Below are 22542 nucleotides of genomic sequence, written 5' to 3'. Positions count from 1 at the left end.
ATCACGGGGCAGCACCTACGTACCGAGAAGGCGACCAGGTCTGGCTTAGCACCCAGAACTACACGACTGACCGTCCAACCAAGAAGCTAGACCACAAGTGGATTGGCCCCTTCAAGATCACCAAAGTCATCTCCCCCACCGCTGTCAAACTCCGACTCACTGCACGGCAGAAGGGGATCCACCCAGTCGTGTCCGTGACGAACGTCAGACCGCACCGCCCTGATGAAATCGCGGAATGCCCTGCCGACCCACGCCCAGGCCCGGACCTCATAGATGGGGAAGAAGAGTATGAGGTCGAAAAAATTCTGGACTCCAGATGGTGACGCTGGAAACTCTGGTACTTGGTAAAGTACACCGGCTGGCCAAACTCGGAGAACCAGTGGCTCGCATGCGACCACCTAACCCACGCCTCTGACCTAGTGGAAGACTTCCATCAGACGCACCCCCATGCCCCAGGGAGAGAAAGAGAAGACCGCCCAGCCACTTCGAGGCGAAGCGGCTTAAGGAGGGGGTGATGTCAGGGCATGCCCCGCCCGACCGCCACTCCGCACCGCTTCTCCCTCTTCCTTTCTCCTTTCCTCCTTTCTTCCTTTCTTTCTTTCTCTCTCTCTCACATGGACCACCTTTCCCGCTGCTCAATGTATCACCGGCATGCACGCCTATTTCCCCTCCTGTATCTTACCATCCCTACATCGCCGCCACCACTGCCGCACTCGCCCCACACCCACAGCGAGCCCTCTCAGGATCTCCTGCGGAGACACCCGGAGAGCCATGGCTGTGTGCAGGGGTGATGTGGCGCCCCCCACGTGACCGATCCCGCATGTATATAATAGCGGCTGGAGTGGGAACCAAAGAAGTAGCCTTCTTCTCATATTCCCACTTCAGGCAAGTAGTGTAGCCTCCCCTTTTAACGATAACTCATATTCCCACTTCAGACTAAGTGGTCAGGGACGCTCACCCTGCGACGGGATTGCCGCTACGCACAGCCGCTATTCATCCCACCGAGTCCCGCGCGCAGGGACCTTGCCGCTTTCGGAGCTGTCCCTGACAAGCATGCAGCAGATGAAATGGTACGGTATTACGATAGGAACCAGAGAGCAGCACCAGTGTACCAAGTCGGGGACAAGGTCTGGCTCAACACCCAGAACTACACAACAGACCGGCCAACCAAGAAACTTGACCACAAGTGGATTGGCCCCTTCCAGATTGTTAAGGTAGTATCCCCAGCAGCGGTAAAGTTACAGCTCACAGCCTGGCAGAGGGGAATCCACCCGGTGGTCTTGGTCATGAACATCCGCCCCTATGCCCCCGACAGGATTGCTGAATGCCAGACAGACCCACCCCCGGGCCCAGACATTGTAAATGGGGAAGAGGAGTATGAGGTGGAGAAAATCATGGACTCCAGGTACCGATATGGACAGCTCTGGTACTTTGTCAAATTCTCGGGCTGGCCAAACTCGGAAAATGAATGGCTCCCCAGGGAAAACCTGGAGAACTCCCCAGACCTCATAAAGGAATTCCACCAGACCCACCTGGAAGCCCCCAAACCGGCAAGGACAAAAGAACCCTGCCAACCAAGAACCACAGCCGCTTCGAGGCGAAGCGGCATAGAGGGGGGGTGATGTCAGGGCACAGCCCCTGACCCCACACACCCTCAGGTACCCTTCCCCCATTTTCTCCTATTTTTCCCTTCACTGTTCCACAATCCCGCATGCATGCAGACCCGTGGGAATGTTCTGGGCGAGCAGCTCGCCCAGAATCTTCCCACGGGGGGGTGCCAATTATGGAAAGTCGGCAAAGAGCCGAAAACTGTATAGTTCCCGACTCCCATTTGTAGCAGCTTCACAGGAGGTTGAGAAGGTTACCCTTCTTCTCAACTCATTTCCTGTGAAGGCTGGGGCTAGCCCCCTCAGTGAGTTTGAAGATCTCGGGCTGGGACTAGATCCCCCAGCGACTCGGAGGATCCCCCTGGGCCCATTGCGGAATGAGGGCCGGGCCCTGACAACATGCTGAAAGATCAAGCGAGCCAATGCGACGAATTTTTATAGTATTCCAAGGCAGAAATTGTTGTAAGACAGCAATGGTTGGTTCGACGCTTTAGCGCAAGGATACCCAACCTACATTATCTCGGTGAGACGCCCGATGATTGATGTTAGGTTTATTTCTAGTCGGTCTCTACTGTCTTATCACTATATGTTTATTTAGCATTTATCTTCCTTTTTCTGACCTGTTGGTCGCTTCACTTCCCTTTATTTGTAATAATTTTCACTCCTGTTACATTTGAGTAATCAATGCTTAAAAGCTCGATGTTTACTTCGCTGATGCCCTCAGTTCTCATTGCGTTCACAACCGCGAGACTGAGGTTGGTATACCTTTTATTATGTTCACTCGTTTACTTATTCTAAATCTTCACCTAGTATTATTTCATTCTAGGTAGATATACCCAATTATAGTTCTCATTGCATTCACAACCGCGAGACTGAGTATTATTTGACCTAGCGTTGGTGAGTATGTCTGGAAATAATCCACACCTAGCTCTTCAGTAAAGCCTTTTGCAACTAATCGCACTTTCTTCTTCACTATTTCTCCCTCAGAGTTCGTCTTTTCCGCAAAAACAAGACAACTATCATGTACTCTCATACCTTGAGGTAGGTCCACTTCCTCGAATACTCCGCGCCGAACAAGATTCTGATGTTCTTCCACAATAGCTGCTGTCCATTCATCCGAGTCTTTTCGGCCCATAGCTTCATGGTAATTGCATGGGATGCCTTCAGCAGAAAGAGCAAACTCACCAACATCTTTGAGAATGGCAAAGTTAAGTTCTTCATCCCGAGTATGATTATCACCCACTGAAGCTTGGTTCATCCCGACGTCACCCACTGAATCTGAGTTCGTCGGCAAAGGTGCCAGAGATTTGACTCGTCTTGAACCTAGACTCAGTTTCGGGTCCTCATCAGGTTGCATAGGGCATTTCCTGGCATTAGGGCAATTCAAACGTCAGAGATTTGGAGCAGGTGTAGGAACAGGATCATGGGAAGTGTGAGGGGGATGAGTCAGAGAATCATTCATGCTCAGTACGTCAGTATCCATAGAAATGTTCCTATAGAAATGCATGAGAAAGCCAAGCTCAGGCTCATCAGTTAACCGCATTAGACCTTGTTGACTGGAGTTGTTCATCAAATGACCGGTACTGCAGATCTTCAAAGGGTTTAAGCAGTTGCACGGGGGTTGAACAATTCAATCAAAAACTCCCATGTTTGCGATGGTTGATTCCCCGTGATTTTATTACCGCGGTCCTCTGGCTAAATGCTTCCCCAAGTCTCAGAATACGTGTGTGTGACCACACTCTGGCTAGGAGTGCATGTTGTGTAACAACTGCACAGCACAATACCTTGATTAGTGAGGTATCAACTGCTAGCGCAAGTCCGGTCCTTATATACATCTTGTAATGATTCTATGCCACTGAGCTGAAACATGAGTGGTAGACAACAAATGGAAAACAAAAGCATGAAGACAAAGAGTCAAAGCACCCCTCCCCTTCCCAAAGCGTGAATGTCCGGCCTGGGTGACTCCCTTGACCACCAGTGGCATTGGGCTGCAACTTCTAACACTCCCCCACAGTCCAATGTACACACATCCATTTAGGCCACGAACTCCATCCCAAGCATCAGGCAGAAGCAATCATGCTTTACCTTGACTAAGGACTTCGTAAGTATGTCGGCTGCCATATCATTTGTTCCAATGAGCTTCAGATCAACCATTCCATCTGCAACACATTCCCGTATGAAGTGATACCTAACATCGATACTTTTGGTTGCGGCATGATTGATGGGGTTTCGAGCAAGTAGGTTTGCAGCTCAGTTATCAATATGTAACGTAGTTGGGCTGGGCATTCCTTCATGTAATTCCTCCAGGAGTTATCGAAGCCAGACCACTTTTTTGGCTGCTTTGGCTGCTGCAACGTACTCCGTGTGTGTTGAAGATGATGCTATGCCAGCTTGCTGCTTTGACATCCACGAAACCACTCCCCCAGATAAAAGAAAGGCATATCCAGATACTGACTTTCTGTTTACCACGTCGTTCGCCCAATCCGCATCGGTGTAACCTACAAGGTCCCTGCTCCCAGCTGTATATACTATCCCTCGGTTCATAGTCCCCGCAAGATATTTCATTATGTGCTTAAGTCCCTTGATGTGTTCCTGTCCAAAGGTTGATGCAAATGGTGCCAGCACTCTCATGGATGCGCAGATATCTGGACGGGTTCCTAGAGCAGTGTACATGAGAGATCCGATGACTTCGAGGAAGGGGTATTGTCATGACCATGCATTCCGGCCCGCTAGCCGCCCGTCCCGATGCCGCCCGAGCCTATTCCTGCTGTGCGAGCGCGAGCACGAGCCCCGACCTCAGCCCTATCCTCCCTGAGGGCTCCCTGCTCACTCCCTCACTCGCCCCTAGGCTCCCCTACACTTGGCTGACTCCCCCACAGCCACACCGACCCCCCCTGCCCCGAGTCCGCCTCTGGTACCGACCTAGCATGACTCCACAACATCGCCTACTCCGCTATGATACCATCACCGCTATCGCGGCCCTACACCCCTTCGTTTATTTACCTGTTATTGTTTGTTTTGACCCTCGGTCATTGCCGGCCGTGGTGCGGCCAACCCCGCTCTTTGTTCCTATTTGCTTCCGGACCCTTCGGCCTTCGGCCCGGGTCCGCTTCTATTCATTCCACCTTCATATATATATCCTGTATACTACATTATAGTACCTTAGCTCTAATATCGACTTGACCATGACCCCAAGCCCTGACCCCAACAAGGCAGCCCCAGTAAGTTCGAAATGAGGGCCAAGAGACAACTAGGGGGCACAGCACTCCCTTTAGAGTTGCTGAGGCCAAATGCCCTACCCTCGGGCCTTGTCTGAGGCATCGTGGCCATCGCAGCCCTTAGCGGTCCGCATCGGTGACCTTCGGTGCCCGACCCCGGATCAGTATCTAACAGGTATGAGGAAACTCTCAAATGGTCTTCTGTTGGTACCGGTTTGTAGTGTATCCCAGCAGGTAATGGCGTGCATGGTGTGCAATCTGTCATGTCGAATCGAGCGAGAATATCCTTGTGTCAGGGCACATACCCTGACTTAGCCCGGACCCGGACCCGCGTCCGGACCCGCTCCACTTCCCGCGCACTTCCTGCGCCGCATGCTCCGCGCGCCGCATGATCCGACCCCGGATCCCACCTCATGTGACTTCCGGGTATCCCCGGAAGTTTTCGCCATATTGGGGCCACTGTGGGAAAGTGAGAAGTTAACCTTCTTCTCACTTTCTTACCCACAGTAGGCAAGTGTAGCCTACTCTTCATTTATCTATACACTTTCTTACCCACAGTAGTTATGCCCTGAGATGGGCTGTGTTTACAGGCTAGACTGTGGACTGTAGAGAGGGGTCATGGGGACCCGGGGTCCGTCCCCTGACACCTTGATATACTGCGACTGGTCAATCGATAGCATGCTGGCTGATATGTCTTGGTGAACTCGGATCCCCAGGATCCATGATGCTTCCCCTTTGCTTGAGACTTTAAAATGGTCCCCAATGGTGTCTTGGATAGATGTAAGCAGTTTTTCATCAACATAGACAGGGATGATTATGATGGATCATCCTCGTTTGAATACAAAGACCAAGTGGTCAGCATGTGTTCGATGAAATCCAAGTTGAATCAAGAAGTCATGTAAGGTTGCATACCACTCCTGTCCAGCTTGCTTCAATCCATAGAGCCCCTTTTTAAGCTTTGCGACCATTTGTTCCCTCCCCTTTTCCTCGTACCCCTTTGGTTGATGCATGTAAATATAAATATCTTCTGAGATCACCCCATTGAGATATGCCAACTTGATGTCCATCTGATGGACCCTCCAACCGTGACAGGCACATATGGCAAGAAAGACATGTAGGGAGGCCGATTTTACAACAGGGGCGAACGTCTCCGAGTAGTCAATCCCTTCCTGTTGACCAAAACCTTGAGCCACCAGATGAGCCTTGAAACGGGTCACCTCCCCATCAGCACCATGCTTCTTGGTAAGCACAAATCGACAGCCAATGACGTTATGGATACTCGGGGATGGGTCAACAAGTTCCCAGGTGCCGGCATTTCGGATGGCAGCAAGTTCTTCTAGTATGGCAGCATGCCATTGTTCCTGCTCGGGCCCAGCCAAGGCTTCTTGCAAGGTTGGAGTGTCTGGCAAATTGGCATCCTTAGTCAGTATGGGGTTCACCAGGTGGGCCTCATCTAACACAATGTCCAGAACATCTTCCATGGTGATGGTCACCGCAATCGGCATCTCGTTCAGGAAGTCCTCATACACATTTGCGATCACATCCTTATGCCAGCCATGTGCACCATAGTCTGATGGATTGAAGCGATAAGGTGGGCATCACTCCCTCTGTGGTCGAGAAATGGGCTGAGTGGCAGCAGTGGGTACAGCAGGGGGCGTAGGGGACTGATCTGGTGAATCTACAGTGAGAGGATCAAGAGGTAGGCTGGGTCCAGGGGGTGCCACATCTGTCAGGCGATCTGAATCATCTGACTTGTCATCAGAGTCGTCATGTGCCCTCGACTCAAAGATGGCACGTGGTTGGACCTTCGCTTCTTCCCAGAAGATGGGCAATTGGACAATCTCGACTTTGTGGGTCCGTTCATCATATGCCTTGTATCCAGAAGAGCTTTCTGGGTACCCCAAAAACTTGGCTGGCCGCCCTCTCTCTCCTAATTTTTGTGCTCCCAGATCCTTTGGTTGGTGAATGAACATGTTAGCAAACCATACCCTCATGTGTGTGACGCTTGGCTTCTTCTGTCAGGGCACATACCCTGACTTAGCCCGGACCCGGACCCGCATCCGGACCCGCTCCACTTCCCGTGCTGCATGCTCCGGTCCCCGGATCCCACCTTCATGTGACTTCCGGGTATCCCCGGAAGTTTTCGCCATATTGGGCCACTGTGGGAAAGTGAGAAGTTAACCTTCTTCTCACTTTCTTACCCACAGTAGTTATTGCCCTGGACAGGGCTGTTCACAGATTAGGCTGTGGGCTATAGAGAGAGGGGTCATGGGGACCCGGGGTCCATCCCCTGACATCTTCCCATGGAAGCGCTCAAAGGGCATTGACATATTCAAGTGAGTGTCAATCGTTTGATTCATGGCATAGACAGCTGTGGCAAAGGCGTTGGCCCAGAGGAAGTCTGGGGCCTCGGCATCCTTCAGTAATGTGCATCCTTTATCCAAGATCTTTCAATTTGCCTGCTTGGCCACTCCGTTCTGTTCAGGGGTATGTGGAACCATCAGTTCCATGGTGATACCTTTGTCCCCACAGTATTCCTTCAGAGTTGAGTTCAAGTACTCACCTCCCCTATCCGTCCTTAAGGTTTTGACATGGGTTCCATATTGGTTCGCAAAGTATGTGTCCATTTTGATGAACCACACTGTGAAGTCTGACTTGAGTGAACATGGATAGAACCAGATAAAACCTGTTTTATCGTCAACGAGCATGCAGAAGTAACATCTCTTCCCAAGCGACATCACGTTGTAATGGGGATTTTCTGGTGTACCATAAACAAGCCAAATCCCGCGATTCTACCACCCTTAGCCAATGCTCTCTCCTGCATATTTCTTATTTTTCCTGATTTTTCTGATTCCATTTCTAGTCACTAGAGCCCAATGTTTCTCTTTCTTATTGTTCTTTCCTTATTTGTCATTTTCGGATTCTTCCATGATACCGTGACCAGCTGTATAGTTAGCCAGACAGTGAGGAGTAGCAGAATCCACTCCAAGTCAACAAACCTGTGCATGCAACCACTCCAACCCTCCCCCTCTCTTCTGTCTCGAGTCTAGTGGTGATAGACCCATTACAACGTCCATCGGTCCACAGACATCGGAATGCACTCGTCCCAGTCTCTCAGCAGCAGTCTCATGTCCCCTCCTGAAAGAACCCCTCATCATTTTCCCTTTGATGCATGCTTCGCAATCGAAATCCTTCAAGCCATCCCCAACTTCTCCCATCCCCAAAACCGATCTGTTTTTTATCATTGCTTTCAATGCATCCTTTCCAGGATGGGTGAGATGTTTGTGTAGGAGGTCGAATGAAGGGGTGGTGGCTTCTGCAGCCAGGTTTGCTTTCCCAACCATGGTCGTCAGCTGCGAGGATGGGTGATTTAGATAGAACATGGGTGCAAATTCTTTTAGCATCTTGGTGATCAGTGTTCCATTCGCTCTCTCAATCTTGCAGACGTCATCAGAGCCAAAGGTAACCTGGAGGCCTCGGCAAATCATCATCCTGCAAGAAAGGAGGCCATACTTGAGGCTGGGTATGTACTGCACATTCTGGATTCGACAGGTGATGCACTTCCCTCCAGCGATGCAGGCGATCAAAATGGTGCCTTCTCCCAAAGAGGGGATACAGCTATCATTTCCTAGAGCAATTTGGCATGGGGGGTCAAAAGGTGTGTATTCCACAAAGTCATTCTTGTTTGGGCAGAAATGGTTACTGCACCCTGAGTCCACAATCCAGGGCTTTGGCTTATCTGTGCCATTATCGGTGGTTAATGCGGTGTTCATGACACACTCTGCATAGAAGACCCTTTCCTCGGAATCCTCGGTAGCATTCACATTTCCTTTTTCAGCAGCCTTCCTCTGTTGGTAGGCCTCCTTCTCAGCTTCCGTCGCTGTCAGGGCACAGCCCCTGACCCCACACACCCTCAGGTACCCTTCCCCCATTTTCTCCTATTTTTCCCTTCACTGTTCCACAATCCCGCGTGCATGCAGACCGTGGGAACGTTCTGGGCGAGTTACTCGCCCAGAATCTTCCCACGGGGGGGTGCCAATTATGGAAAGTCGGCAAAGAGCTGAAAACTGTATAGTTCCCGGCTCCCATTTGTAGCAGCTTCACAGGAGGTTGAGAAGGTTACCCTTCTTCTCAACTCATTTCCTGTGAAGGCTGGGGCTAGCCCCCTCAGTGAGTTTGAAGACCTCGGACTGGGACTAGATACCCCAGCGACTCGGAGGATCCCCTTGGGCCCGTCACGGAACGAGGGCCGGGCCCTGACAGTCGCTGTGCATTTCATGCGAAGGTGACCCATCTTTCCACAATCCCAGCATGTCTTGCTGTCAGGGCATACACCCTGACCTAGCCCATACCTGCATCCACACCCGCACTCGCACCCACACCTGCGACTGCACCCAGCTGTTGCGCTCCCCGCACGCACCCTGTGCCAGATGCTCAGTGCGGCCGGATGGCCTGGACCTCGGGTCTCAGGTCTCATGTGACTTCCGGATATCTCCGGAAGTTTTCGATGTATTGTGGCCACTGTGGGAAGATGAGAAGTTAACTTCCTTCTCATCTCTGACCCACAGTAGGATTGTGCCCTGGATAGGGCTGGCCAGACCTGAGGCTGTGGGCCATAGGGGAGGGTCATGGGGACCCGGGAGTTGTCCCCTGACACTTGCGCATTAACCAAGGTGGATCATTCCTCCTTCCTTTTGTGTTGCCTTCCGCAGCAAGAGCCTTTGGTGTGGGCGAGAATCCAGTCTTTGTCCCAAGATCCATTCCATTGGCTCAGGCACATAGCTCCTCAGTTTCCACTTCTCTCCTCAACTTATCAAGATCCCAGCTCATGTCCTTGGTTGCTGCTGGAGCATTCTGGATGAGCATGGTCTGCAGGGTGCTCATGCAAGATGGGAGAGAATGGATGAGCTGCATGGCGATCATTTGATCTTCGATCTGTCCTTGATTGCCGGGAACTTGTTTATTTACTTCATGAGCAAGGTTCATAAGACCAGATAGGAAGTCCAAGATGGATTCGTAGTCACTGATCTTTGCCTCGCCATACTTAGTTCTGGCATAGTATTTAGCGGAGGCGCTGGTCTGCTGGTAGGCACTTTCCAAGGCATCGAATAGCATTGCTGCAGGACTTTCAGAGTGATGGAAAATATTGTCTTGGACCAAGTCGCTGAGGGATAGCCATAGTCTTCGGCAAGTGTTATTTTCTCCTTCAGCCCATTCTGCATGTTTGGGCGTTGTTTTATCAGATGGTTCAATCTGACTTCCATCTAGGTAGCCCCAGGTGTGTCCCATTGCGAATCAGAGGTTTATAGACCACCTATTCCAGTCATCACGTCCCTTCAGCTTAGCGATAGCAAGGACAGCCTTATTGATGGTTGAGTCTTTCAGAGGCATGGTATGTTCTTTGGGTCTGATCCAGAACAGGGGGGGTAATGGCAATTCAGAACAGGACAGCTCCTTTCTGTCAGGGCATGCCCCAGCACACCCTGCCCGACCCCCGCTCCGCTTCCCTGCTCCACACCGCTTCTCCCTCCTCTCCCTCTTCCCTTCTCCCTTCTTTCTTTCTTTCCTTCTTTCTCTCTCTCTTACATGGACCACCTTTCCCACTGTTCAATGTACCACCGGCACACATGCCCATTTCCCCTCCTGTATCTTACCATCCCTACATTGCCGCTACCGCCACCACACTCGCCCCGCACCCACAGTGGGCCCTCTCGGGATCTCCAGTGGAGGCACCCGGTGTAGGAATATAAAAGTTACAACACTAAAACAACCAGAAACCATCACAAAAAATTGGATAAAAATCATACAACCTCCACGGACCAGAAATAAAAATAGGAATAAAATCATAACTCAACAAAATGAATTGAAATAAAATATCGGAAAAATAATGAAGAACAGAGTCGATGGATTGAGTATCTACGCGAACTTTCAAGTCTAGGGATTAAAAGATGGTTCAGAAAATGAAGAAAAACAGCAAATAAACTCACATGAAAACAAAAACAAGGTTTCCTGTATCAAATAAAATATTAGAAATTCGTGGTAACGTGGGAAAATAGTTTTACGAACGTACGAAACGAATGACAAAGAGAAATCGGAAGGAAATCAAGGCATTCATATAATGAAAAATGGTCGGGTACGAGGAAAAGATGAAAGAATTGGAAATATTTATATGAGGAAAATAGGGAAAAATATGAATCTTTGTCGGTCTTAAAGAGTTGAAGTATAGGTCTGTGTACAAAAAGATTTCATGTTAAAATCTGAAGAATTGAGGGAGAAATGGATTTAACAAGATTAAAACACACTTGCAGTGAAGACTGGCTCAAACATCCTGAGTTTGTGGTAAAAACGGATGAGCTAGAAATGCGAAACTAAAGAGTTTGAGTCCAGGAACGAGGCATAATTTATCCAGAATTAATTGTAAGAAAATGGATGAGCTAATGCCAAAGCAATCTGGAGAACCTCAAAATTAAATCTTGAAAAATTCATATCTTCATAAATAATCCTCGTAGTTTACTGTTGTTTATACCGACGGAAAGCTACACTCTTAAGCTAACAAATAACCCCATGACATGTGACTTAGAATAAAGTGAGTAAACAAGGGTAAACAAGGTCATGATGGGTGTTAGGCAATGCAATTGGCTAATTCCCACACCAAAACTTCCAGAAAGTTCTAGAAGCAGAATGGGATGCTGATCGCTTACATAAGAGGATTGCTAAGCTCAATATAAGATTACTCAGCAATGTAAATAGTAAAGTGACATGTGAAAACAGAGCCCTTAGGAAAGGTATAAAAGACCACATTTTCTGGTCTGACCCCTCTTCCTTCTTTACTCCTCTCCCCTACGTGCTCTGGCTCATAGGTCATAAGGCGTCCTAATAAAAATTAAGTTTTATTAGTATAAGTGTGCAGTTCAGATCACATCTGAGTAAAAGTGATCAACCCTCAGTAAAAAGTTAAGAAGAAGTTAAGAAATAGTGACGTTGAGTCAAGTCGGTTGGAGTCGCTCCGAGTTAAAAGTGACAAGACAGAGGTGAAACGACTAAAAATAGTAGGTCTATAGCGTGATTTTCGTGTGGAACAATCAGGTAGACAAGTGAATTGAACCCTGAGAATTTCATACACACACAAATAATCAGTAACACATACAAATATCAATACACAAAGCAACCAAAACGCTACAGTGGTTGAGTTAAAGTACCAATACTAACATATAAGTATCAGAAGAAAGAACAGCCTTTTATAGGATTTCTGTTCTCCTCCTTCACCGGAGAGCCATGGCTGTGTGCGAGGGTGACATGGCATGCCCCACGTGACCAATCCCACATGTATATAATAACAGCTGGAGTGGGAACCAAAGAAGTAGCCTTCTTCTTACATTCCCACTTCAGGCAAGTAGTGTAGCCTTCCCTCTTAATGATAACTTACATTCCCACTTCAGACTAAGTGGTCAGGGACGCTCACCCTGTGATGGGATCACCGCTATGCACAGCCACTATTTGTCCCACCGAGTCCCGCATGCCGGGACCTCACCGCTTTCGGAGCTGTCCCTGACACTTTCTGAGCAAAGTTCAACAGTGCCGAACGACTACATAAAGCAGTGGAGTAGGACTGGGCTGATAACCTGTAACAACTGCACAGCACGATACCTCGATTAGTCAGATATGAGTAGTGATGGACAGACTTGCCTGCACAGCGTGATACCTCGATTAGTGAGGTATCAACTGCTAGCGCAAGTCTGGTCCTTATATACATCTTGTAATGATTCTACGCCACTGAGCTGAAACATGAGTGGTAGACAACAAATGGAAAACAATTTCGTGAAGACAAAGAGTTAAAGCGCGTTTGCACCTCAAAGCGCCCCTCCCCTTCCCAATGTGTGAATGTCTGGCCCAGGTGACTCCCTTGACCACCAGTGGCGTTGGGCTGCAACTTCTAACATGTTGATCATGCCCAAACAGCGATGAGAGGTCTGGGGAGTTCATGGACTCCGAGTGAGGACAACTCCGCCTCATCTAACTAGAAATCTACCATTGAACCAACTGATCGGAGGTGTTAGTGCCTCAGGGTTATAATAGGCTAGCTTGATCGAGGGCACATCAACATTTTCTTGGCATGTTTACTTAAATTGTATTAGCAACTGCCAATGGATCTTCATGCATAATCCCTAACTCCAACATGTATCAAACTGAATGAAGACCTAATAACTGTCAGGGCACACCTGCCTGACCTGGCCCCACCTCACCCAGTGCCCCACCATCTGCTCCTCCCGACCTCCCCCCTTCTCCCTTCTACTCTCTCTCTTCTCTCTTCTCCTCTCCTTCCTCTTGTTGGAGAATGGATATCTGTTCCCATCGGTATAGAGTTTAACAGCCTATACTGGCATGGTCAAACGGGCGAGTTGTGTAATGGTAGCACACTGAGAGGTCCTGGTTTCGATGCCAAGCTTGTCCATGATTTTATGTCCTTGTCTTGTGACCTTAACTGTATCATTCAGTTGGATCTCATGGAGTAAGTCCCGCGGGGCAACGTGAAATTTCTTCACCTCTTTCTTCTCTTCTTATCACATGGACGACTTCCCTTGTATCAATGTACCATTGACCCAGCTGCAGTGCAACGCGCCTGGACCCGGACACACCGGATGACCTCCCACATACCAGATGCTCCTGGGACCTCTTGTGGAGGCACCCGGATGGATGTGGCTGTGTGCGTAGATGACATGGCGCTTCCCACGTGGCCTTAACCACATGTATATAAACACAGCCTAAGTGGGAACTGAGAAGCAACCTTCTTCTCACACTTCCCACTTTAGCCTAAGTGGCCAGGGACACTTGTCTGCTTCGGGCCCATTGTTATGCACGCCCACATCACACCCTACCAGGCCCTCAGCCCCAGGCGATATACCCGGACGCTCTCGACTGCAGGTCGGTCCCTGACAATAACCCACCACTAGATCTCCCCACCGCACCCTAAATAGCACCAGTTACACGAATCCCACGATGGTATGTAATGATTGCTACAAGACCAATGATGACACTGCCAGTATTAATTGCCTAATCAACTCGGCTATTATTGTTTGAAGCCCACCCCATACATCCCCATGCCTGCCACCAACAGTCCTTATGTTTCAATTTTCAATACTGTGCGCGGGCCACGATATAACGATATTAGGGTTACAACATACCAGGTGTAGGGATGTACTTAAGGTTAATATTGAATGGGGAACCGGCCTACCTAAAATGAACACTAAAACAGTTGACCGTAGGGAATAATGTCAGGTATTGGCAGGACAGTATTCATCGGTGGCAATCGTAAGTCTGCCCTCTCATGGAATGAACTCCACCAGAGGTTGCCTTCAGTGCTGGGAAACTATCCTTGTCCAAGCCTGTAGTCAACATCTAATGGAATGGCCTACCAAAACTCTCACCCCGGTCCAAATTTTTCCAATACAACCTTCATGTCACCCGGAACCATCACCAAGCGCTCGTCCAAGCACCTATTACTCATCATGGGACTATAATAAGATGTACCTATAGGGGGCCCACCTGACCTACTCTCTTAGATATAGAGACGCTCCTTGAGTGCACGCACCCGTGCACTGGTGCAACGATCAGTACATAATACTATATATACTACTCTCAGGCCCGAAGGGCCTGAGAAGCTCCGGGGTACCGTGACCTGAAAATCCGGAAAACCCCTCCATGCCGCAACTCCTTCGGAGTTCACTGTCACACATCACCCTGCCAACGTCTCCGGACCCATCGTCACCATCATCGATGTCGTCGACGACATTGCCAACACTTATTTTTCAAAATCACTGTTCCCTTATAAACTTCACTAATACACAACTTCCCTCGCTTCCTTTCCTTTTCCTCCCATGTCACTCCGCTGCCACTACCAACATTTTCAACATTATCGGCATTGTTCGAATTTCCCTCTTTTTTTTTTTTTCAAATATCAAAATGTGAATATATGTGATTGAGCAAGCTATGAAAACTGCCTGCGAAGCCGTAAGTTGCCTTATATGGATGAATGGGAACATCGTTGATGCTGTTCAGCAGTGCGACTCTAAGAACCACAACAAACACATGGTAGTGAGGAGTACCCGTCCATCCATCCACCATCCATCATTGCACAGGTGTTACTATCCCCCTGCCCTCTCGTTGCCGGGGAAGGTACTCTGTCGGCGAGATTTACGTGGCTTCGGGTCTGCTGGCGCTTTGCGCTTCTTCCTCCTATCAGAACCATCAAATTACCTTTGCAAACTTCCAGAGAAACTTTCACTTACAAGTTAGTACCCCTACTGGAGCTGGAGCTGACTTCCGTGGTTGCCGCTGGCTCAGTCCCTGTGTGAGTGGCGCTGCTTGCTGGTGTGGCGTTATCAGTGTTCAAACCACTGAAAAGTCTCTTTCGGTTAGTCTTCCAATAATACTCCTGATGCCACGAACCTTGGCCGTGCTGGTGATACGTTATCTCCCATACTCGTGCTGCTTTCACCTGCAGCCACACTGTTCCGTATGCTGCTGTTAGGGCTTGATAAGGCATCATCACGTTGTTCAACGGTGGAAGGGCATCCGGAGACGGCATCATGGTTGATGCATGTGGCTTGTGACTCGCTACGGTCGCCAGTCTGGGCTTGCGCTGCCTCAGATTCTAGAGTACTGAGCTCTGCTTTTTGCTGCTCAATCTCCTCTGCCGTCAGCTTAACCCATTTGATTTTCCCATCTTCCCATCCCTTGACAGCCTCTCGAAGATGATCGACCACGGCCCTTTTGGGCTCAACTATCTTACCCCCTGGATAGTGTGTCATGTCAATCTTGACACCATGTCGGATCGTGAGCTTTAGATAATTCCGAGGCACCCACTCCATTGGAAGCTGAGTTTTCCCAGTTACCTTGCCTAGTATTGCGCCCAGATCAATCCTCTGATGATGTTTGACAGGGCAACTACTCACGTAGTTCGGTTCTTGTCCATTCTGCCAACTGGAAACGCAATGAACCGGAGAGTGCTTTATGAACCTTCACAACATCTTCGATCGTTTCAGCATCAACAGTGTAAAGTATCCCGATTCTTGACTCACTGCTTGTAGCCCCGACGCAATATCCCTCCATAAGCCGGGCATGTAACCACAGGGGCTCTTTTGCTACACCCAGCCAATACTCCTTTGCCTTCTCTGACGCCCACACGACTGGTGCAAATAAATCATCGCTAGACCCTTTTGCCATCATAATCATGACTTGAATTCCACATGCCCGGTTCACATTCTCTGCCTACGCCTTGTTATTCTCTCTGGGGACTAATGCATCTTGTTGAACATACGATTTGGACGAGCTGGTCTCGGGCATGGATGGCCATGCATTGTGCTGACAGTTCAGGTGAGATTATGTTTTCTTTTAGGGCCCGATTCTCCCTTTTGACGACAACACCTTCTAAGGCAACTCGTGCGTGATGTTCATCCATTGGAGTAAGTGGGTTCTTTATGTCATCAAACGTCACTTCTTCATTGTTGATGTCGTTGAGAAGCTCAAGGTACTCTTTGGAGTATGGGAGGTTTGGCAGCGCTTTCTCTGTTGTGCTTGGGAGGTTAGTGCATTTCTACATGGTTTTTATCCGTTAATGAAACCACGTACCTTGTTTACGACGTGCCTGCGCCTTTGCATGTGCCCAGGCATTAGGGAGCATTGGCTTCCGTACTTTTTTTGGTGCAGAAAACTTATAGACAACTTGCTTTCGTATCTGGTTTGCTGAATAGCGTGAACCGTGCCTAACAAATTCCTGTGCAATAGCATGGACTTGGGCATCAAAACTCTTCCTCAGCTCGAGAATCCGTTTGTTGAATGATGTCTGGACTAATTCTTTCCTCTGATTTTTTGACAGAGTAGCAGGTTCGACAAACGACTCTGTGCACTGCTGCTGGGACATCAAGAACCCCTGTGTGCGAAAATGTTGAGTGACGTGTTGGGAATTCAACCAGGGGCCAACCAATAAACAAATAAAGGTAAACAGTTTTTACCCTGTATTTGGCATATGGGAATAATCGTGCATTTATGCCAAATTCACAATAAATACAGGTGTGTGTGTTTTTTTTCTGTATTTTCTAGAAATTTACGGAGGGGGGGGGAACAGCAGAATCGTTTATCAATCATGCCCTGCAGCTGCCAGTTCGGCAAGGAAGGAAGCTTCTTCATACCCACAGTCAAACTCCGTCATCAACATGTTGCAGAAGTTGGTAATGTTGGTGAATCCCAGTTGTGACTTAAGCGTGATGATCTCGATGTCCTCCGGCCACAGAGTTGTATGTACATTCACATATGACTCAAAGAGTGACTGACTTCCTACCTCTGTTGCAGCCATCATGCTATGAGTACTAGTCAAACTGCTCAACTGAGATGATGACAATTGCTGCACATTTGCTTGAGTCAGAGGAAGGTGATGTTGGGTTGGTGCTAGATCGGTGCGTCTGTCTGGCAGTGAGATGTTCGAAACTGATTGCATGGATCCAGGAGCGGTGGTAGTCCCAGGGAAGTCGGTGCAAATGCTTGATCCACTTTGGGTTGCAGTAGGAGTGTTGAATTCCGTTAGGTCAAACGAAGTGGCGGACGGTGTGGCAGATGGTGTGGCAGGGGTAGTTTTGGCAGGGGTCACAGGTGCATGTGCTGGAGTAATGATGTCAACACCGATACCAGCATTGACTGCATCGAGCAATGGGGAACGCCCTGCGGTACCCAACCCGTGCTGCCGGATACTCAACGGACGGGGGGCAGTGGATCTTGTATTTCGAGGCAGAGACACTGTCAAAGGGTCGGGCAGTCTCCACTGGGGGGGGATGGGGCCCTCAGGGTGGTGTTCTGTGGGGTGGGGGGGTGGTTCGCCCCGGCGTGGTTGTGGCTGCATGCGCTCCGCGGTTGGTGTGCTGCTCGGAGCTGCTGGAACTGGGGTTACTGGTGTGGCTGCGCCTTCGTTTGCTTTTGGTATCTTGTCTAATATTTCGCTGCGCAGTGCTCCCCACCCTTCATTGTCTTCAATGCTTTTCGAGGCAAGTAACATGATAGGTAATGTTTGACCACCATAATTGATCAACATGATGCTTGGCTGCCCCAAGCGGTCCAAGACATCTGTCTATTTCCACAGCACAAGGAGTTATTTATGTAATACCGATTCATCAGGTTGATGACTCACAAATGGGTGAACCTCATCAAGCCTTTCCCTTAACCCTGTCAGGGGGACAGCAAGGCGGCGCTGTACCATATAACTCATTTCCGTGGTAAATATATGGGTTGATATGTGCTCCTCGATGGTTTTTAGATCAATTCGCCCCCAATCAGGCTTCCAGTCTGAAGAAGCTATGTTTTTCCAGAATTTCACACTTTTTTTTGTGTACTTACTGTGAACTTGATAGGGAACACTGAAGTCCTCGACAAACCTGTCGCTCACTGACTGATGAAACCAGTTCATCTCTTCGGTTGTCAGCCTGTATCTCACACGAGAAGTCCAAACGAAACTGTCAAACACGCGTTGGGCTATGGGACGCGTGTGTTGCAACATGGTTTCTAGAATTGTGGTAAGTTTTGTTGTCTGTCTGTGTCCGCTTGCATATTTACCTTCAGTTTTGGTCTGGGGCATGATGCTGAAGCGTTGGATTTTCAATGACACGATGGATTTTCAGTGACAGCGCTTGAACATGCCAGATTGAATTGCCGCACAAAAAGAAACTGTATAGAATGAATTGAAACTGTATGGCATGTTGGACGCGCTCTTCAATAGCTCAGTTCAATCTCTTGGTACAACGTCGCCACATTCTGTGAGTGCTGTTTCTCTACTCATGGGCTACATTTTTTTACAGTACTAGAATCTTTATCCTGATGCCACAATCAAAATGAGCGCGAAATGCTGTTGTGACTAACTTGCTAGGTCCAGGGTTGGAAAGGAATGGATTGGTTGCCCGGAAGAGGGTACGACTCAAGATGGAAGCAACCCAGCGAAGAGTCCTTGAAGGTGTGTGGAAAGCGTGTAGCACACTGAACCCACCAGCAAACATGAATTCGACAAACTAGACACATCGGCCGAAGTTAGAGCCGACCTTGAAGAACTTCAAAACAATGGCTTTGCCCTTGATACCGATAATGCGGATGACTGGGTGGATGACCCCACGATGGCAGATGCTGGGCTGTTCCAAGATGAAGGGCTTACCAGCAAACAATTCTTGACGGTAATGTCCTCCCTGTTCCCAAAACAGTACGTATTTCTTGACGACTTCTCAGTTCTTATTCATCTAGGACTGATCTCATGTTTTATTTTTAGGCGCAAGAAAAGTCACATTTGGGGCCACCGCATGGCCAGGCTCCACGCAGCTTGGGCAGAGCAGCTGAACGACCTCGTTGCCCTATACCTTGAATTCAAAACTACCAACCCTTCTTCTACACCATCTCACTATCCCCTGCCCCAAGACAACCTCAATTACGTTTACATCAAGTGCCTTGACATATTTGGTAAGCCTTTCCTTTCACCTCCCTGTACGTGATTAACCGATATTCAGATGGTAGTTCATTTGAATACATACCCAGGCAGGAGACAGACATCCATCCTACATATGCGCTGGTGCGTGCTGGCTATCTATCCCCTACTCCAACAGAGCCCCAAATTGCGATCTCCCTGCGATCGCTCGAACTGTTATACTCTCTTTTCCGAGCAGCGCCCGCTTTCAGTATTCAACATTTTACCCGGGTGGTTTCTGACATACACAAGGTAAGCTATTTATGGTGTTTTTCCAGCATCTGCAGCTGACTGCAAATTGAGATGGTATATCAGCCCTACTTAAGAACCCAAATCTCACTTGCTTTCGATATCTTCTATCGGATATTCTTCCACCTGGATAAACTCGTCAAACAAGCTGTAGGTCAGGTGGGGCCCAATTATCGTCTCAAAAATTCCTGCCCTGCTTGTCACTGTAAGGTAAGTATCCGATTTTGATCTAGCAAAGGGTAAGCCCAAGTTGCATCATCATTTTTAGGTTGAAGATGAGCCCGAACGCCCCATTCAGCTCATTGTCACAGCTGATGGGAATACCTCCCTCTCAAGGCTGCGCCACAATTTTGCCACTGATGCCCGAGTCTTTCCCAGTGACTACTTCATTCCCCGAGAACAGGTCAATAATTTTGCTGACACTCGAAAACATTCACAACGTGGTAGCCAGGTATGAACATTCCTCTTCCTTAGTTCACTCAGTAATATGTGCGACTTGTGAGATGGATGGCCCAGAGTCGTCATTTATATCTGACAGCTGCCTAGCATGGAAGAATGCTCAGCCAATGCCCTTGAAGTCGAAGTCGGGTGCCATGCAACTCATGGATGAGACAGGACTTTTCTCTGTCGTTTGCCGACATGGTATCGTCCAATTCCTTATCGACATGGTCCAGAGTGGGGAGTTGTGAGTAATGTGATGTACTTTGTTGATGAGAATTGACGTACCTAGCAGAGCCAAATATCCAATCGCTGCCGCTGATCAACTCATACGGACATTCAGCCACAACATTCTATTTGCATACGATATTGGCTGCACATTTTCAGCTACCCTTTCCAAGTCTTCCATTGGTGATATGGCACGAGAAGCAAAATTTAGGTGTTGTACTGGTTCTTTCCACGGTGCTGCTCACAACAGACTCTGCCAGCTCGATTTCCTCATAGGGCTACAGCAGGGAGCTGGAATTGAAGATGGCGAAGGCAACGAACGAGTATATTCTGAGAGCAACTCCCTCGCACCGGTAACCCGACATGCGTCACCATACTATCGGCATCTCCGGATTCATATGCATTTTGTGAAGTGGGATGAAACAAAGTATGAGCGTCTAGGTATGTCATCCATTCAATAAATATGCCAAACACTTCCTTACCCCTCACGAGTAGGTGACTTCTTATTGAACAACCACACAACGGCATGGAGAATAGTTCAAGAAAGCCTAGAAATCGTCGAGACAACAAGGCAGATGGACCCCAACTTTGAACCTGATGTGCAATGCCCACAATGGCTGGATGAAGAGCGCAACTACATATCCTCACTTCAGTTTGAGCCCCAAGATGAAAAGGCGAAGGTCGTGTATTTAGAGGCCACAGAGCATCTTGAGCGTGCAGAGTGGGTATAATTCTAGTTCATAAACATAAACATTCACAAATTACCTTCAGGGAAACCGTACGCTACTGGATAGTGCAAATAGCTGTCCAGGCTAGGCTACCACCCCAACATGCTGACCAACATTTGCGAGAGGCAAACGAAGCTGTTGAGAGCGCACGCGCCACTCTGGCAGCGTTGGGGTTAGCTCTACCGGCCATGTCTCGTACACGACCTTGGGTGCCTGGTTCTCCTGAGCGGCTTGAAGCAATCGCTCTGCACCAGCAGAGGGATTATAATCACCTCCTTGATGATCTCGAGCATCATGCAATATCGCATCAGTTTGAAGTTGAGAAGATGGGACTTCCAAGGACAGGTGTGTGACAGCCGACTTCTTTCCCTGCCCCATTCAGAGTACAATTTTTATTCCAGATTACAAGGCTCGCCAGCAAATCCTATCTTTAGTGGCGAAGCAGGGCAAGACACTTAACTCGACACTAGAGAAATACAACAATCTTGCGTCCACCATGGATCCCCTGAAGCCGAGACTCAGTTGGGAGGATGTAACCAGCCTCGAGTTCATATCAGATATCGTGATTTTACGGGGCCGTGACGATGTACGTGAGAAACCATGGGCAAAGCCCCTTCTCCGCAAGGCCACCCGAGCTTGGCATAAGCTTCAACGAGCCCGTGAAGAGATTGACACTGTCAGACTTGAAGCTCGTCGGGTATGGACCTCGATGGAAAATGAGGAGGCTTGGCTGCGAGGTGCCATTGAGAACACTCGATCGACCAATCCCGCTCTGGCAAGATATATTTCCGCTACTTCCCAATACTGCCTCAACGTCAATGTGCACCTACGTTCCAAACTCGCCCAGCTGGATAAGCTCGCACATTTTTTAACTGGTGATGGGGAAGGGACAACGAGCGGACCACCAGCGAGCCCTGACACTTGTGGCAGCCCAGAAAACATGAATAGCAACCCACCAAACAGTAAGTGTATCCATTAGGGCATTTGTAATGGTTCTGACCATTCTATTAGTACCACCCAATGAAACCCCCTCCACGACACTGCCCAGCTCAACCACCAATCTCATACCCTCTGATGATATCGACGGTGGGATGGCGGATGGGGGGCTGGAAACTGAGAATGAGGAGGTTGAGGAGTCTCATTGCCTGATCGGTCGAATCGCCAGTGCTTTGGAGAGCCTTGATTTAAACTTTGTCTGAAGGACTTTATTATGCCATGTATTTACATAGTACCTAGTTCGGAAAATGGCAAGGACGGCAAAGACGAAGCCAATGCCGACGAAATGAAAAGGAAAGGAAGTGAGGGAAGTTGTGTATTAGTGAAGTTTATAAGGGAACAGTGATTTTGAAAAATAAGTGTTGGCAATGTCGTTGATGACATCGATGACGGTGACGATGGGTCCGGAGACGTTGGCAGGGTGATGTGTGACGGTGAACTCCGAAGGAGTTGCGGCATGGAGGGGTTTTCCGGATTTTCAGGTCACGGTACCCCGGAGCTTCTCAGGCCCTTCGGGCCTGAGAGTAGTATATATAGTATTATGTACTGATCGTTGCACCAGTGCACGGGTGCGTGCACTCAAGGAG

The 22542-nt window shown here is 48.8% G+C and overlaps 3 protein-coding genes across 3 annotated transcripts; 1 reads left to right on the top strand and 2 right to left on the bottom strand.

Annotated features, from left to right (window-relative positions):
• Window positions 1–14967: 14967 nt before the first annotated feature.
• On the bottom strand, window positions 14968–16745 carry EI90DRAFT_3138845 (uncharacterized protein; the record flags this gene model as incomplete). The annotated part of the gene is made up of 6 exons (XM_039064909.1): window positions 14968–15058; window positions 15112–15219; window positions 15272–15722; window positions 15778–16093; window positions 16143–16390; window positions 16454–16745. 6 exons carry the CDS (start codon window positions 16743–16745, stop codon window positions 14968–14970), a joined length of 1506 nt encoding a protein of 501 aa, XP_038907718.1.
• A 216-nt stretch (window positions 16746–16961) lies between these two features.
• EI90DRAFT_3138844 (uncharacterized protein) lies at window positions 16962–18446 on the bottom strand (the record flags this gene model as incomplete). The annotated part of the gene is made up of 4 exons (XM_039064908.1): window positions 16962–17942; window positions 18003–18157; window positions 18209–18373; window positions 18425–18446. 4 exons carry the CDS (start codon window positions 18444–18446, stop codon window positions 16962–16964), a joined length of 1323 nt encoding a protein of 440 aa, XP_038907717.1.
• A 951-nt stretch (window positions 18447–19397) lies between these two features.
• EI90DRAFT_2868245 (uncharacterized protein) lies at window positions 19398–21860 on the top strand (the record flags this gene model as incomplete). Its single annotated transcript, XM_039053840.1, has 8 exons — window positions 19398–19568; window positions 19620–19775; window positions 19834–20016; window positions 20084–20250; window positions 20299–20672; window positions 20727–20945; window positions 20969–21304; window positions 21361–21860. Coding segments are annotated over 8 exons (2106 nt in total), but the record flags the coding sequence as incomplete, so codon positions are not given.
• Between the last annotated feature and the right edge of the window lie 682 nt (window positions 21861–22542).

This window comes from Cantharellus anzutake (genome assembly GCF_015039405.1).
Source record: "Cantharellus anzutake strain C23 chromosome Unknown EI90scaffold_241, whole genome shotgun sequence".
Classification (NCBI taxonomy): domain Eukaryota; kingdom Fungi; phylum Basidiomycota; class Agaricomycetes; order Cantharellales; family Hydnaceae; genus Cantharellus; species Cantharellus anzutake.
The sequence above is the reverse complement of the archived record's forward strand: the minus strand, read 5'-3'. Positions and strand labels throughout refer to the sequence as shown.